This window comes from Melopsittacus undulatus, chromosome 5, assembly GCF_012275295.1.
Source record: "Melopsittacus undulatus isolate bMelUnd1 chromosome 5, bMelUnd1.mat.Z, whole genome shotgun sequence".
In the NCBI taxonomy this organism is placed as follows: Eukaryota; Metazoa; Chordata; class Aves; order Psittaciformes; family Psittaculidae; genus Melopsittacus; species Melopsittacus undulatus.
Genome location: NC_047531.1, coordinates 41,575,052 through 41,588,125, shown reverse-complemented (window position 1 = coordinate 41,588,125; position 13,074 = coordinate 41,575,052). Strand labels below are relative to the sequence as shown.

Below are 13,074 nucleotides of genomic sequence, written 5' to 3'. Positions count from 1 at the left end.
TAGGAAGTGGCGTGGATACATGTGTACCCTACACCTCCAGTAGGAAGTGCGTAAGAATAGGGAAATCACTTCTCTCAGAAAAGGGGAACGCAGGAAGTTGCACAAGTAATCATGAGAATATGTGTGTATGTGGGGTTTAGAGCTTTTGTGGATTAATTACTTAAAGACATTTAGAAATTTGTATCTATCTCTTTGTTGACATTTTGTGCCTGGTATTGTGCTTTATTTGGGTTGCTGACACTGATCCTGAATATACAGGTAACAGTTTGCCAGTTAATTACATGTGATGAATTAATTGGTAAACTGCCTAGATCCATCCTAACTATGTTTAAACCCCATGAACTAAGTACATTTCCCTTCTGACAGTTTTACATCCTCTTCACCTGCCATACTGATCAGCCAAAGTCAGCTCCCTGCCTGTATGCACAAAATCAGGTGTATTTTAAAGCAATGGCAAATAAAATGCATTCTCATCTTTTAACATCTGTGGTGCATTTCAGTGCTGTTCTCCAGCATGATGGCTGGGAACTTTTCAATATGTGATGTGAGGATCTCGCTGCACTGTGAATCCAGTAGCTTGTGTCTTCTGGTAGCTTACAGTTTCTACGACAGTACTAGCAAACACATGTATGGACCACCTTTCCAATGTAACAGCTGTTGGATGGTTTGACCCTGCTTGCAGCCTGCTGTGCATGAAAAAACATACTCAGAGGATATCTTCTACACACAATTTAGGGTTGTTCTCATTTGTAGCTGGTTTTGTGTCCTGGTCTTTTGAGACTTCAACTGATACATTTGTGCTACTGCATCCATTCCTTCCTCAGTGCATCCATTCATGCCTTTCACAGGGAGAAGGTGCTGATGGAGCATGGAAGAGCAAAGGCTGTCTACCTACTGAGTCCATTCAGAGTACAATGAGATCCAGTAGGATTCTTTTTCCTTACGGGTATTCTTAGGGACAAAACATGAAAGGTTTTGAATCAAATTGCCTTGGGCAATGCTAGAACCACCAGCTACACTGTGCCTTTTGTTGTTGTGACCAAGTAAAACTTTGAGATCTGTAATGCACAGGGATTCTGACACTGCCTGGTGATCCTTTCTGACCTCCAGCTCCATGGTGACAGGTCATATGCAATGACTCCACTCAAAGCTTCACTCTCTTGTCCTGAGCAATTAGTTAACAACAGTGTCAAGTTCTTCATTGTGCTCTGGGTTACTGGGCTCAGGCTTCACACAGGGACTTGCCCAGACTGAGTCACAGATATGTTTTCTTACCATGTTTTGACTCCCTTTTGCAGGATGTTGTGAGTCGGTTTAGCCCCTTGCTACCAAATGCCAACAGCGTAGGCTTTTTCATACACATGTTCACTTGCCAGGAAAGAACAAATACTGAAGGTGTAAGGTCAGTAGCGTGTCCTATGAAACAGCTTCAATATGTACAAAAGGCGGTCGTTTGAGCTGGGTTGGTACTACCCTTCATCTGTTTTCATTTCCCTCTGTAATCTTCTGTGTTGCAAGGAGAATCTTGTGAAACATCCTGGCAGAGAAACTATGACAATTCCCCCATCTCCATGTGCTGTGGGGAACACCCAGGCTACAGCTTTTTCTGCGTACTGGATGAGAGGTTGTGAAGGCTCTTCACCAGTGTGTGAGCTAGCCTAGTGCAGTCTTCTGTGCAAGAGGAAGGCTGTATTTGTGGCCACATTGGTAATGTGGACTCTTGAGGAAGAGTGATACCATGGTAGAGACAATGAATCACCACGGGAGAGTCAGTCCTGGAAATGCAGGTAACCACAAAGCCTTCCTTTCTGTCCTTCTATGGATGGAGGAGGTGGGGGACAAAGAGCTGGGACAGATAACGGGCATGGTACAGTGGCTGGCCTCAAAGCAACAGATGAGGGAACAGGGAAGTGCCCATGCTGGGAGCAATGACCTTTTTCCCAGAGCCAGGTGGAATGGAAGTCCAGGCAGACTATGGTCTGCCATCCTCTTCAGTGCTTTTTCCTGTAAATGATGGGACTGAAGAGTGCTATCATATTATCATTATCGAGGTAGAACAATCTGCATCAAGCTAGGTACAAGTCACTGCTCCCATCTCTGCTGTCTCTAAGAACCAAGTGAGGGCTTTCCCAAGAGTTTCAAAGTGGCTGTTTTCCCTGTGGAAACAATCTCTTCTGTGTGTCTGCCTCTGCAAACATTGAGCTGGACAGTCACTCCTTTGAGTGAATATATACTATTGTGTAAAAGGCCTTGGGGATAGAGCCAAAATAAAGATGGCTGAGAAGCTTTGAGGAGAGATAAAGAAGAGGGAGGAACAGAAAGAGCACCCAGTGCAAGACAGAAGTAATGAGGGCAGCAAGGCAGGTGTGTTGAAGAAAAACGAAATGTGACAGGACAAAGAAAAGAGGAGTGCTGTTTGGGAAGAGTTTGGGAAGGGACTGGTGATAAACAGTGAAATAAAAGCAGCTTCAGGCAGTCCCTGTGTTGCCCTACACTGTGGGTCTGACCCACTGCTAATGATTGTCAGCAGGACCTGGTTACAGCATCTGTGGGGCTCCCCAGCCTTGGAATAAGGACAGTAGCAGGTTGTTGGGGTGTGGAGCCAACCGGGTTATCCTGCCCCTGACTCTGGGCTGGGGGACTCCCCACTCACACCTTGTGTTTTTCAGCCTCAGCAGAAGAGAGACGCTGCTCCCGTCTGAACCCCTGGGTCTTCATTGCTTCTGGCCTTGCCATCAAAACCGCCATTGTAACCATCTGCCTTGGTGGGTTCCAGGCCCTGTTAATTGCCCTGGGATGAAGGTGGCAGTTGTCTGCCTTTTGTCAGGCAGAAAACCAACATCCTAGCCTTTCTGCCTGCAGGCATTTATTGCCCTGTGCAAAAGCAGCCTGTTCTGCTGCCCCACTCCCACCTCTGTCCTCTTACTCAGGGAGCAGGGTCCCTTCCACAGTTCAGGTTTGTTCCCTGGCAGAGCCTTCCCACTACTCCTCTCACTTTCCCTCCTGCCTTAATAAAGGCAGTTCTGGACAAAACCAGCTCCCACCAGGATCTGAGAAGTCTCTTTAGTGTCAGGGGATGTCTGAGCAGGTTCCCTGAAGGCCAGCTCTTGGATGCTGGTTCTCCTGAGCTGTTCTCTCTCTCAGAGCTCCTTGTGACAATATTGGAACCAAGGAGCCAGTGTGATATTCTGGGAAATACTGGTACCAAGCTGCCCATATTTTAGCAGGGTGGGGGTGAATCCATCAAAATGCTCCAGCCACACTGCCTGACCAATGGAAAGGTAGATCCTTTGCTTGTACTGTCCTGGCGTTTCACACTGCTCTGTGATGACTCTTCTGTGGTTTTTCTTAACTCCCTTAGGTGAGGCATTAATGCTCAACAGCGCTAACGACTTCTTGATAAGGGTAAAAGTGGTGCTGTAATGCTGCAGCGCCTGGGAAGATTTACGAGGAGATTTGTATTAATATTCCACCATGATTAAGTTTATCCCATGACTTCTTTGACCCTTTCATGGCCTCATCCTCAAAGGATGCCTAAGCTGGTCTTGTCAGCTGGGAAAATGAGTCTCTCAGCCAACAGAGGCAAGAGGAGCTCATCCAGTTGATGCCTGCTCAAAGGAAGGAGTGACCATTAGAGGGAGAAATGGCCAGCTGTTTCTCATCTCCTTTCTCATCTGCTTTTCTCATCTCATTCGATACCCATTTCTGAGGTGGTTAACAAAGTCTCTGTAGTAGAGCCGGAAGATGGAGGATAGGACAGGTTGCTCATGGATGAGGACAAAAAGATGACAGTACCACTTTCTTTCTCTTTCTTCTCTTCCCAGTTTTTTTCCTTCATGGAGACTATGGCCAGTACATGACTCTGGTCCAGAACGCTACAGAGTGGCGCTGCATCCCCAGTGTATCTGCAGGCATAGGTGAGTGATGCTAAGAGCTTCCAAATCAACTCAAAGAAACTCAACAAAATTTACTCTGGTTTCAGTTAGCCTTTGAGTTTGGGAATCTGTCAGGCAGAGCTGGACTGTTTTAAAGAAGGAAGCTTGAGAACTGAGGAAAGACAATGCTGTATTGCCAGTTTTCTTAGGATGCTATAGAAATCTGTTCTGGACCAGTTGAAGAGTGTGGCTTCTTCCAGACTTACTTCTGGCTACTGTTCCTATGTTTCTCCTCTCGCTGGCCCTCACACAACTCCTCTACTGCTATTCCAGTTCACTGATCTAGCTGGAAGTGCTCCATCCCTTTGTAAGGGCTGATTCAATCCACCTCCTCTCCCTGGGCTGGCTCACTGTCTGCTCACACAAGCATCATGTTCAGTGTGAGGGACAGAGGTAGCACTGGTAAGAGGATGTTGTTATGTGAGTTAGGGTTGGAATAGTTAGGGTTGAAACTAGATGATGTTAAGGTCCTTTCCAACCCTAACTATTCTATGATTCTACGATTCTATGAAGTTAGAGTAATGGAGAGCTGGGCTGCAATCACACATGAAATGACAGCAATGGCAAGTGCTTGAATTCCTGCAGTGCAAATTCCCCAACTCAGTGCTGGGTGTATTCTGATGTAGCCCCATGATTTGAGAGAATATATCTGTATTTTTCTAATCCATGACGTGACTTTCTGGCTATAAGGCAGATCTCTAGGAAAACCTGGCTAGTCTAAGGAACTGCCTGTGGTGGCAGCAAGGCCGTCAGAGCAGTTCATTGTACATGTCTGTCAGTGTGCATGAGTTGAGAGCTAAACGCTTGGACAACACTTCTCTGATGGAAGTGTTCCCAGAGGAACATGAGCTGACTACTTCCCATCTTGCCTCTTCAAGAATGGTAGGGCAGAAACAGTGTCGCTCACCCATGAGGGATTGCATGGACACTGCAGAAGAGATAGATAAAGGGAGTCACAGAATCACAGAATCCCAAGGGTTGGAAGTGACCTCGAAAGATCATCTAGTCCAACCCCCCTGCAAGAGCAGGGTAAAAGGCACTTCAGGCAGGGGCCTTGAGAGAGAAGCCTGTCAGACTGTTTACAGCTTACATGTGGAGCATGAAAGAGAGTGTTTACCTCTGTCCAGACTAAAGGTGTGGTTCAAACCCCTCCCGTAACATCTGGGACCCTTCATTGAGCTCATGGAGCTGAAGGACAGCATGTCTTGTTTCAAAGCAGGATTTTCCCCCCACAGAGGAAAGCTGGGCATGCTGCCCAAAGGGCTGGAAACGCTTCCAAGGAAGCTGCTACTATCTCTCAGGTGATGCCATGTCCTGGGCCGATAGCGAGCAGAACTGCACTGGGATGGGCTCTCACCTGGTGGTGATCAACAGCAAAGCAGAGCAGGTATGTGCAGGGCTGAGAGGGGGGCACAGCAGCCAGAGCCCCAGCACTAGTACAGGAGGGGCTCAGTCCCTCTTTGTCCTGCAAGGGAGAGGGCATGGATGTCTTTTGTGCATCCCTTCAGCACTGGCTCCCCTCTGCCACCAGCCCCACTCCACAGGGACTCCTGCCACCTCCCTCTGCTTGGTCCTGTATCTCATGAACATTGCACTCTCCCTCATTTCCAGGATTTCCTCTTTAAGTTGGCGAAAGGAGTATTTTCTAACGCCTATGAAACAAAATACTACATAGGCTTAACTGCTTACAAAACCGGGCAATGGCAGTGGGTGGATCAGACTCCATACGATATGACAGCCACGTGAGTATCCTGGGGGAGTGAGGAAGGTTCCTGTATGTAATTCACAACCCTCAGTCTAAGTGACCGGTACACTGTGTAAGGCAGGTATGTGCCAGAGGGGGATTTCTGTCTTCAACTGCATTGCAAGCCAGAAAACTCAACTACTTTTCCAGTCAAAACTATGACTCCTGATCTCTCTTACAGTAAACTTCCCCTTTCTCTTCCACAGCTGTGTGGGGTGACCTCACCCCTGCTGTCATGCATGCAAATACATTCCCAATAGAGGAACTTTCTTTTACAGGTTCTGGAAACCCGGGGAACCCAATTTACTCTTTGCAGAAAGGTGTGCTGCAATTCACGTCAAGGGAAACAGAGACCCCAACACTTACAGTAACTGGAATAACATCCTGTGCTTCACAAGTTGCTATCGAATTTGTGAACTGCCAGTCAAATCTGTCTGAGGAAGGAAACTCCACTTTGGTTGAAGGAGCTCAAGGAGCACCTTTGAGAAAGGGCAGCTCCCGCAATACCTGATGAAAAGCTGGCCTGAGCTCACACAAATGCTTCAACTTGTGATGCAGGGTGAGCAAGCCTGCTACAGAATCTCAGATCTGATGGACCTCAGTTCCCAGCCTGTGCCCCTGCATCTCTTTCCAAGATGGAGATCAGTCCTGGATGATAATGCTCAGGCTGATGTCAAGGACCTACCCCTTTTTGTGGTACTCCTTCACAGACAAGTGCCCTGATCCTCCAGTACTTTCCTTGACTCCTTGTCCAGTCAGTATCTCAATGATGTGGAAAAGGTCCTCTCTGTTCCATGGAAGAATACTGGTCCTATGAGTCACTGGAGCAGAATTTGAAAGAAGAGCATGCAGTGGAGCATGCTTCCCCCCCCCCCCAGAAGGGAACAATTATTCATGGTTCATCTTTAATGTTTCCTTCTTCCCTCAGCAGGTTCTGTGTTGATAAGTTAAAAACCACATAGCAGTAAATGTTAAATCCGCTCAAAGCATGAGGCTGTCTTCTGACAAGTCCCAGCACCCTACCAACTTGGCCTCCTCCCTGCATGAGGGTTCTAACTTTTCAGTGTGTTTGGTACCCCCGGGTGAGAATATTACTGTGAGTGTGCTGGAGTGGCCAGGAGCAGGAAAAATCTGGTGTTCATCTGCAGAGCATGTGAGAAGGGCTCTGAACATTTGTGGAGAATCAGGGAAGCAACAGAACAGGCTGTGCAGTAGTCAGTGCCAGCAACTTTTTGCTCAGGATGTAGCAGAAAGGAAATGGATTTTGAAGATCCTACTGAGGTATGCGGCAGGAGTAAGCTTGACAATGAAAGGGAGAGAAAGCAATCAAATATCACATGAAGGATAAAAGCCAGAGTTTCTCCAGGAGGGATTTATAATGTGAGAGAAAGGTAGAAGCCCTTATAAGAGGTATCACTGTAAATCAAACACACAGAAGTCTTGAGCAAATGCTCTGCTTCCCTCAAATTCCCCAAACCTCTGTCTGTATATTCTTCCTTTTCCCCAATGATACCCATGTTTCTTGAAGAGCTGTGAGTTTCCAGTTTGTGACTAAAAATACAACCTGAAAAACCAGTAATGATTTATTTTTTTTTTAATTTCATCTAAAATCTGAGCACAAATTTGTGTCATCTTCATAAGAAACGATTTGCCAGGTTTCTGTTTTAGCCATGGGACCAAAAGCTTGGCTCTTACAAGGTTTTGGTCTCCTATTTTCTAAAGTTGCTGGGATCTTTTCACAATGGAGCAAACTGTTGTCCTGTCTAACATTGCAGCAAATGAAAACATTGCAATGGACTTCTCTTTTCAGTTTCCCCCAGATCACTTATGGAAACCACAGCAGCAGGGTTTTGAGGAAGAAGAAGGGTTAGATAAGACACACAGTGACTAATGTAGTACAGAAAATCTTAGAGGCAGCTGCAGTTCTAGCTCCTGGGAGGGCAGAGCAAAGCTCACTCCCTAAGACTGGTTTGCAAGACAATGTAACTAGCTAGAAACAGTCTCCATGCCCCAGATTTGGAACACAGCTGTTCCTGAGATGCCCTGACAAAAGAGGGATCTTGGGAGATGATAGTGGGTTTGCCTGCAGAATCACTGAAGGGAAGTTCCTCCAGTTCCTGTATGTTCCTGTATGCAGACACATGCACACATGCACAGAATCTGAACCCATTCTTTTACATTACTTGTACAACACAGTAAATGCATGTCCCTTCTTTGTGTGTCCACTGTTGAAGGATAAGTGGTGAAACTCTGGGTAAGAATTTCAGCCATGTCTCTGAGCAAAGCCAATGCCCTTGACTAGTCCATTCCAATAGCAGCACTCAGGTTTTAGGCAGGGATGGACTCCACACACAGTACATGTTTGCACAGATGCAGAATAAAGCAAGAGCCTTCCTTTTACTGTATTCTTCAATATGGGTTTATCTGACAGATGTACCTTTATTCAGCTTATGAGAAACAGGTATTAAGTCTCAAGTTTGTCTGGGTTCAGGATGCTGCATGTGTCACAGCAAGACAATACAAGACTGTATGTCAGGTATAGTGCTTTCAGAAAGCTCCAGAAGGGCAAACCCTGCATTGAGCCATGAGGTTGGCTGGAAAGGACAAAAAGTTTATCAGATTAGCATACTTCATGGTAACATCTGCAGTCCTCGTTTCCAGGTGAACACCCTGGCCACATCCCAACTGCCTGTTAGAACAAGACCTGCACCCTCACCACTCCTTGGCACATTAACTTTTCCTTTGGAAAGGAACTCGGGTCTGAGGATAGGAAAGGAGCCACAGTGACATTCACTTCTGAGGATACTTACACTGAAAACATGGTCTGACTGAAGAAAAAACCCAAATAAAACTGTGCTGGCTCAAGCTTGAGCTAGCTTCTGGTTTTCCTCAAGAAATCCTGTGAGATGCTGTTTTCAGCTGGGAAAACATCAGAAGAGCCATATTGGAAAGACGCCCTATGAATATACCTCATTCCTCTGCATATTGCCTCTTTTTGCAGGGGAAAGCACAGCCAGTTCTCCCCACTCCCTCAATCTTGCTCTTCAAGCCTTAGAAATTCCCCAGTGGGAATCTTGTTATGGGCTAAGTGGTGCCATGCCCTGCTGGTTTTGTCTCACCTGCTCAGATACCAGCCCAGGTAGAAAGGGAAGTTGTTTTCCTTTCTGCTGCTGGCAAGCACTATGTCTATGGATGGCATCAACAGCATGAGATGGAAAGAGATGTCAGGCATTACCAGGGGAAGAAAGAGAACAAAAGTGGGAAAGAGGACTGCATTCTGCTTTCAGAAAACATCTCAACAAACTTGCTGAGGGCACAGTCTTACACAGTCTTCCATACTAAGCTAATGCAGCAACACTTTCTGCTCTCTGCAGTTTGATATCCATTCAGAAAATATAGAAAAGGACAAGAAAAATGAAAGGAGAGAAAATCTTTTTTTGTTAACTTCTATAGATAGCCCTGTGTGCTCTGTCAATGTTACATGCAAAAGTGCCATGGGTCATCTCCCTCAGGAGGACCCTTGCTGGTTCCTCTTCCTTTCTTTCTATGCCGGCTTGTTGGAAAGCCATTCTACTGCACAACACTGTTCATGTAGTCAGAGAAGGAAGGAAAACTGGGGGTAGTGGGTAAGGTTGGGGTGAGTGTGCTGAGGAACAGATCAAAGTCATCATTTCCTCCTGCCTGAAAAGTGGCTGATGTGGAAGCCATATAATGTGGCTACACCACAGAGCCAAAGCATTATGAGTCATTCCAAAACTGAGAGACTGTATCGTAGCTCTGAGAAGCAAGTAGTGGCTTCCTGTTTCTAGAGTGCTGTGGGTTTTGCTGAGGTTTCTGGCCATCCCTCCACAGCTCCTGATATCACCAAAGAGTTATTAAACCAAATGCAAGCAGTGGATGAAAACTCTCCAAGTAACAGACACTATCCCCCTCTTAATGGGAGTATATCAACCCAGCTCTTGGTAGTTCCTAACAATGGAGTTATTGATGACTTGTATCCACATGAGAACAAGCACATCTACTTCCTACACAAGGATTCAAGTACCCTACAGAAAACAAACATAATTCCATGAGGGAAGCTCTTGTCTATGCCAAACCAATGCATGTACTGCAATTGCAACCCTATTCTGTCCAAATGCCTACCCATGCTTGTGAACTAAGCTAGAAGTTCAGGCAGCTCTGGCAGGAAGCAGGCAGTATGTATCACTACAACAAAGCAGTCTGTGTAGTTCTAGCTCTCCTGCAACTGATAATGTAGCAAGGCAACCACAGAGCCGCCATTGCCATTAATGTTTCTTCTGGCAAAGCCATATGAGTAGGAGAATATCCCATATTTCTGCTAGGCATGTGAGTTGAGTGGTGGTAGAACACTGCTGGCTCCATGCAGGTGCAACAGTGCTGGCATGCTGTAGAGAACAGGGGAGCTAGGTCTCCGGTTGTCCTGGTGGTATCCCAGAACAGCTGAGTTATTGAAGCCCATGTACCAGAGCAGTACAGAGCTGAGGTGCTAACCTGCTGCTGTGGTTCCCTTTTGGATCTCCTAGACATAATCTTGTTAAGTGGAAGTTTCTTAAAAGTGGCCTTTAGATACTCTCTTTGTTGGGGCCACCTCTGCCCCAGGGGACAATTCTATAGGGAACTGAGGTCCCCATCTGCCAACCTCATGCATCATTTAAACAGGTTTGCTGTTTGCCAGGGGTGGTATTTATGATATGGAAATATTGCTGATACTTGTCCTTCCCTCAGACTATTACTCACTGCTGCCCTTCCATATGGGCAACAGTCAATACTCCTGCGGGAGACCTGGAGCACATCGAACAGGACTACATAGTGTCCTGGGTTTAGCAGTAGCAGTAATTTTTTCTCCTTCTTAGTAGCTGGTGCAGCGCTGTGTTGTTGACTTTCAGCCTGGGAACAGCGATGATAACAGCAATGTTTTTAGTTACTGCTCAAATGTTTGGTCTGGCCAAGGACTTTGTGAGTCTCATGCTCTGCCAGGGAGGAGGGGAAGCTGGGAGGAAGCAGAGACAGGACACCTGCCCCAAACTAACCAAAGAGGTATTCCATGCCACAGCACGTCATACCTGGGATGTAACTGGGAGTTACCCAGAAGGGTTAGGGCACTGGGGGTTTGGACTACGTAACAGTTGGTGCTCAGTCTGGCAGGGTGGGGTGAGTTATCAGTCGGTGGGTGGTGAGGTGTTGTATTCTCTTCCCTTGTTATTTCTTTTATCATTATTATTATTGGTGGTAGCAGTAGTGATTTGCGCTATACCTTAGTTACTGGACTGTTCTTATCTCAACCTGTGGGAGTCGCATTCTTCTGATTCTTCTCCCCATCCCTCCGGGAGCAGGGGGAGGGCAAGAAGGGGGTGGGGTGAGAGAGAGACTGAGTGGCTGACTTGCTGACAGGGCTTAAACCATGACACATGGCTTAGGGGACAAGGGGCAATGGCATGAGAGCCCAAGGGATGTTCTCCTTGATCCTGCCAGTGACAGGGATGGGCCTGAGGAGGAGTGGATGGATCCTGTGGGTCAACAAGTAGTTGTGCAGCTGGTGCTGGTGTTTTGCACTAAGAAATGCTGTTTTGTTATGATTCCAGTAAGAAAGGCATTCAGGCTGTAAAGTACCATTTAAAATGCTATTTATCAGAGGTAACACTATAAAGAAAGAGTGGATAGTGCAGATATTCCTATGTCCCTTCTGATGCTGGGAACCCCGAGTTGTGCAGCACTGAATGGTTTTACAATCAGGTCACAGGGCACTGAGCAGATCCTATCTCTGCAAGGGTTACCTCATTTTACTTCTCTGAATTCTTATAGGACTTTATTACAAGGGAAACAATTCTACTCATCATTTCTTCTGTGCAATTAAAAGGTGTTCACATGGGTAGTTCCTGCTGCTGCCTTAGGCCCCACAAGTGCAATACATCCAACAGCGAGCTGTTTGACAGCTAATAGACTGATCATCTCCTTTCAGCCCAGTTCCAACCTCTTCTTTTTATTTTTTTTTTTGCCTTGTGCTCACCAAACCTCACCGGTTTGCTGAGGTTCAATACCCAGCCTCAGAGCCATAAAGGCTTTGTGTTTCTAGTGCCCAGGACAGCCAACACCTGTACAGGGGATGGAAGAGAGGAAGGACTGCAAGGGTCTGGCAAGCCAAGAAGAGAACCTACTTGAAAAGAAAAGGAGGGAAGGGGCACTGTGAGTAATTCACGTTTCAGAAGAACAGGGGCTGGAAACATCTGGCAAGCTCTGCCAGATGAGTCCATGTCATGCACTGTTGACATGACCTGACATACAAACCCATGCTAAGAAAAGGCATCTGGGCCCCTTCCCAGAGCTGGGCTAGGGCTTCCCTGTGGCACAGCTGTGGGCAGAGGTTCCATGTTGTGTGTTGGTGTCAGTTTGCTCAGGGCAGCCCTGCAGATCCTGCCAGTTGGTGGAGGACAGGCTCTGCTCCACACCTAGGCTCCACAGGCTGAGCTGGGAACAGTCAGGCTCGCTGCCTGGGCTTTCTTCAGAGCAGAGAGATCCTCAACAGCTGACTGCACTTGCACCTAGTGACAGTTCAGCCAACACAACCCAAGGCTCCACTGCTGGAAATGTCCCCAGCTCTCATCTGCATGACAACATTTACCTCCTCCCGAAGAGTTTTCCTTCTGAATCAAAACTGCTGTTGATAAACAAGTCTTCTGCAGGATTTGAGGGGAGGTTATCTTGCCACCTTCTTCTCAGGGGGACAGAAGGAAGTGCTGCCCTCAATGAGGTAGGTGACTAACAAGGCACAAATGTTCAGGTACAGGGATGATATTCAGGATAGACCCTTCCAGGTATGCAATGTCCAGCTCCTGATGACAAGTTCCTCCCTGAGGAAGGACTGAAGAGGATTCATGGGGAGCAACACCCACCCAGGTTGGTGCCAGACCTTCCACAGTGCCTGTTTATCCTTTGCCTTCCAATGTAGACCTTACCTACCTTCCAAAATTTCATCCAGAAATAAAAAGATTCAGGAATATTCACACCAATGTTCCAAATGATTATGTGGGATCAGGGTTTGGCTGCTAGTATCCTCATGAGTGATAATGTTAATATTGTGGAAAATACCAGGTCCCATTCCACCTGTCAGTATAAGAAACATCTCCTTTGTCTACAGTATCATCCACCTCTTGGTGGTGTTTTTGATCCCATACATCCTCATTATCTTCTTCCACCAGGAGGTCATCAAGTACTTTTGAATAATAGGCACTGACAGCAGGGTTTTCAGGAAGAGAATCAATGTTGTCCCAGGAAGAGAAGTGAAAGCCCTCAGGACTGAACTTCACATTAAACTTGGTGTTTCTCCTCTTCTGGCTCCCCTTCTATGTGGTGAGGCACCTGCAAGAAACTGACTAC

General features: G+C 46.6%; 1 protein-coding gene across 1 annotated transcript; it reads left to right on the top strand.

Annotated features, from left to right (window-relative positions):
• The first annotated feature begins 1,723 nt into the window (after positions 1 to 1,723).
• LOC101878807 (C-type lectin domain family 4 member E-like) lies at positions 1,724 to 6,517 on the top strand. The gene is made up of 5 exons (XM_031050145.2): positions 1,724 to 1,787; positions 3,825 to 3,917; positions 5,171 to 5,322; positions 5,547 to 5,677; positions 5,958 to 6,517. The coding sequence occupies exons 1-5, from the start codon at positions 1,739 to 1,741 to the stop codon at positions 6,115 to 6,117; spliced, it is 585 nt and encodes a 194-aa protein (XP_030906005.1). The 5' UTR covers positions 1,724 to 1,738; the 3' UTR covers positions 6,118 to 6,517.
• The last annotated feature ends 6,557 nt before the right edge of the window (positions 6,518 to 13,074 follow it).

What these genes read in the sequence shown, in the direction of transcription:
- LOC101878807 (XM_031050145.2), top strand. Translation starts at nt 1,739, where the DNA reads ATGGTAGAGACAATGAATCACCACGGGAGAGTCAGTCCTGGAAATGCA. An exon ending in AGTCAGTCCTGGAAATGCAG is followed by an intron (nt 1,788 to 3,824) that starts GTAACCACAAAG and finishes TTCTCTTCCCAG; the next exon opens with TTTTTTTCCTTCATGGAGAC. An exon ending in CAGTGTATCTGCAGGCATAG is followed by an intron (nt 3,918 to 5,170) that starts GTGAGTGATGCT and finishes TTCCCCCCACAG; the next exon opens with AGGAAAGCTGGGCATGCTGC.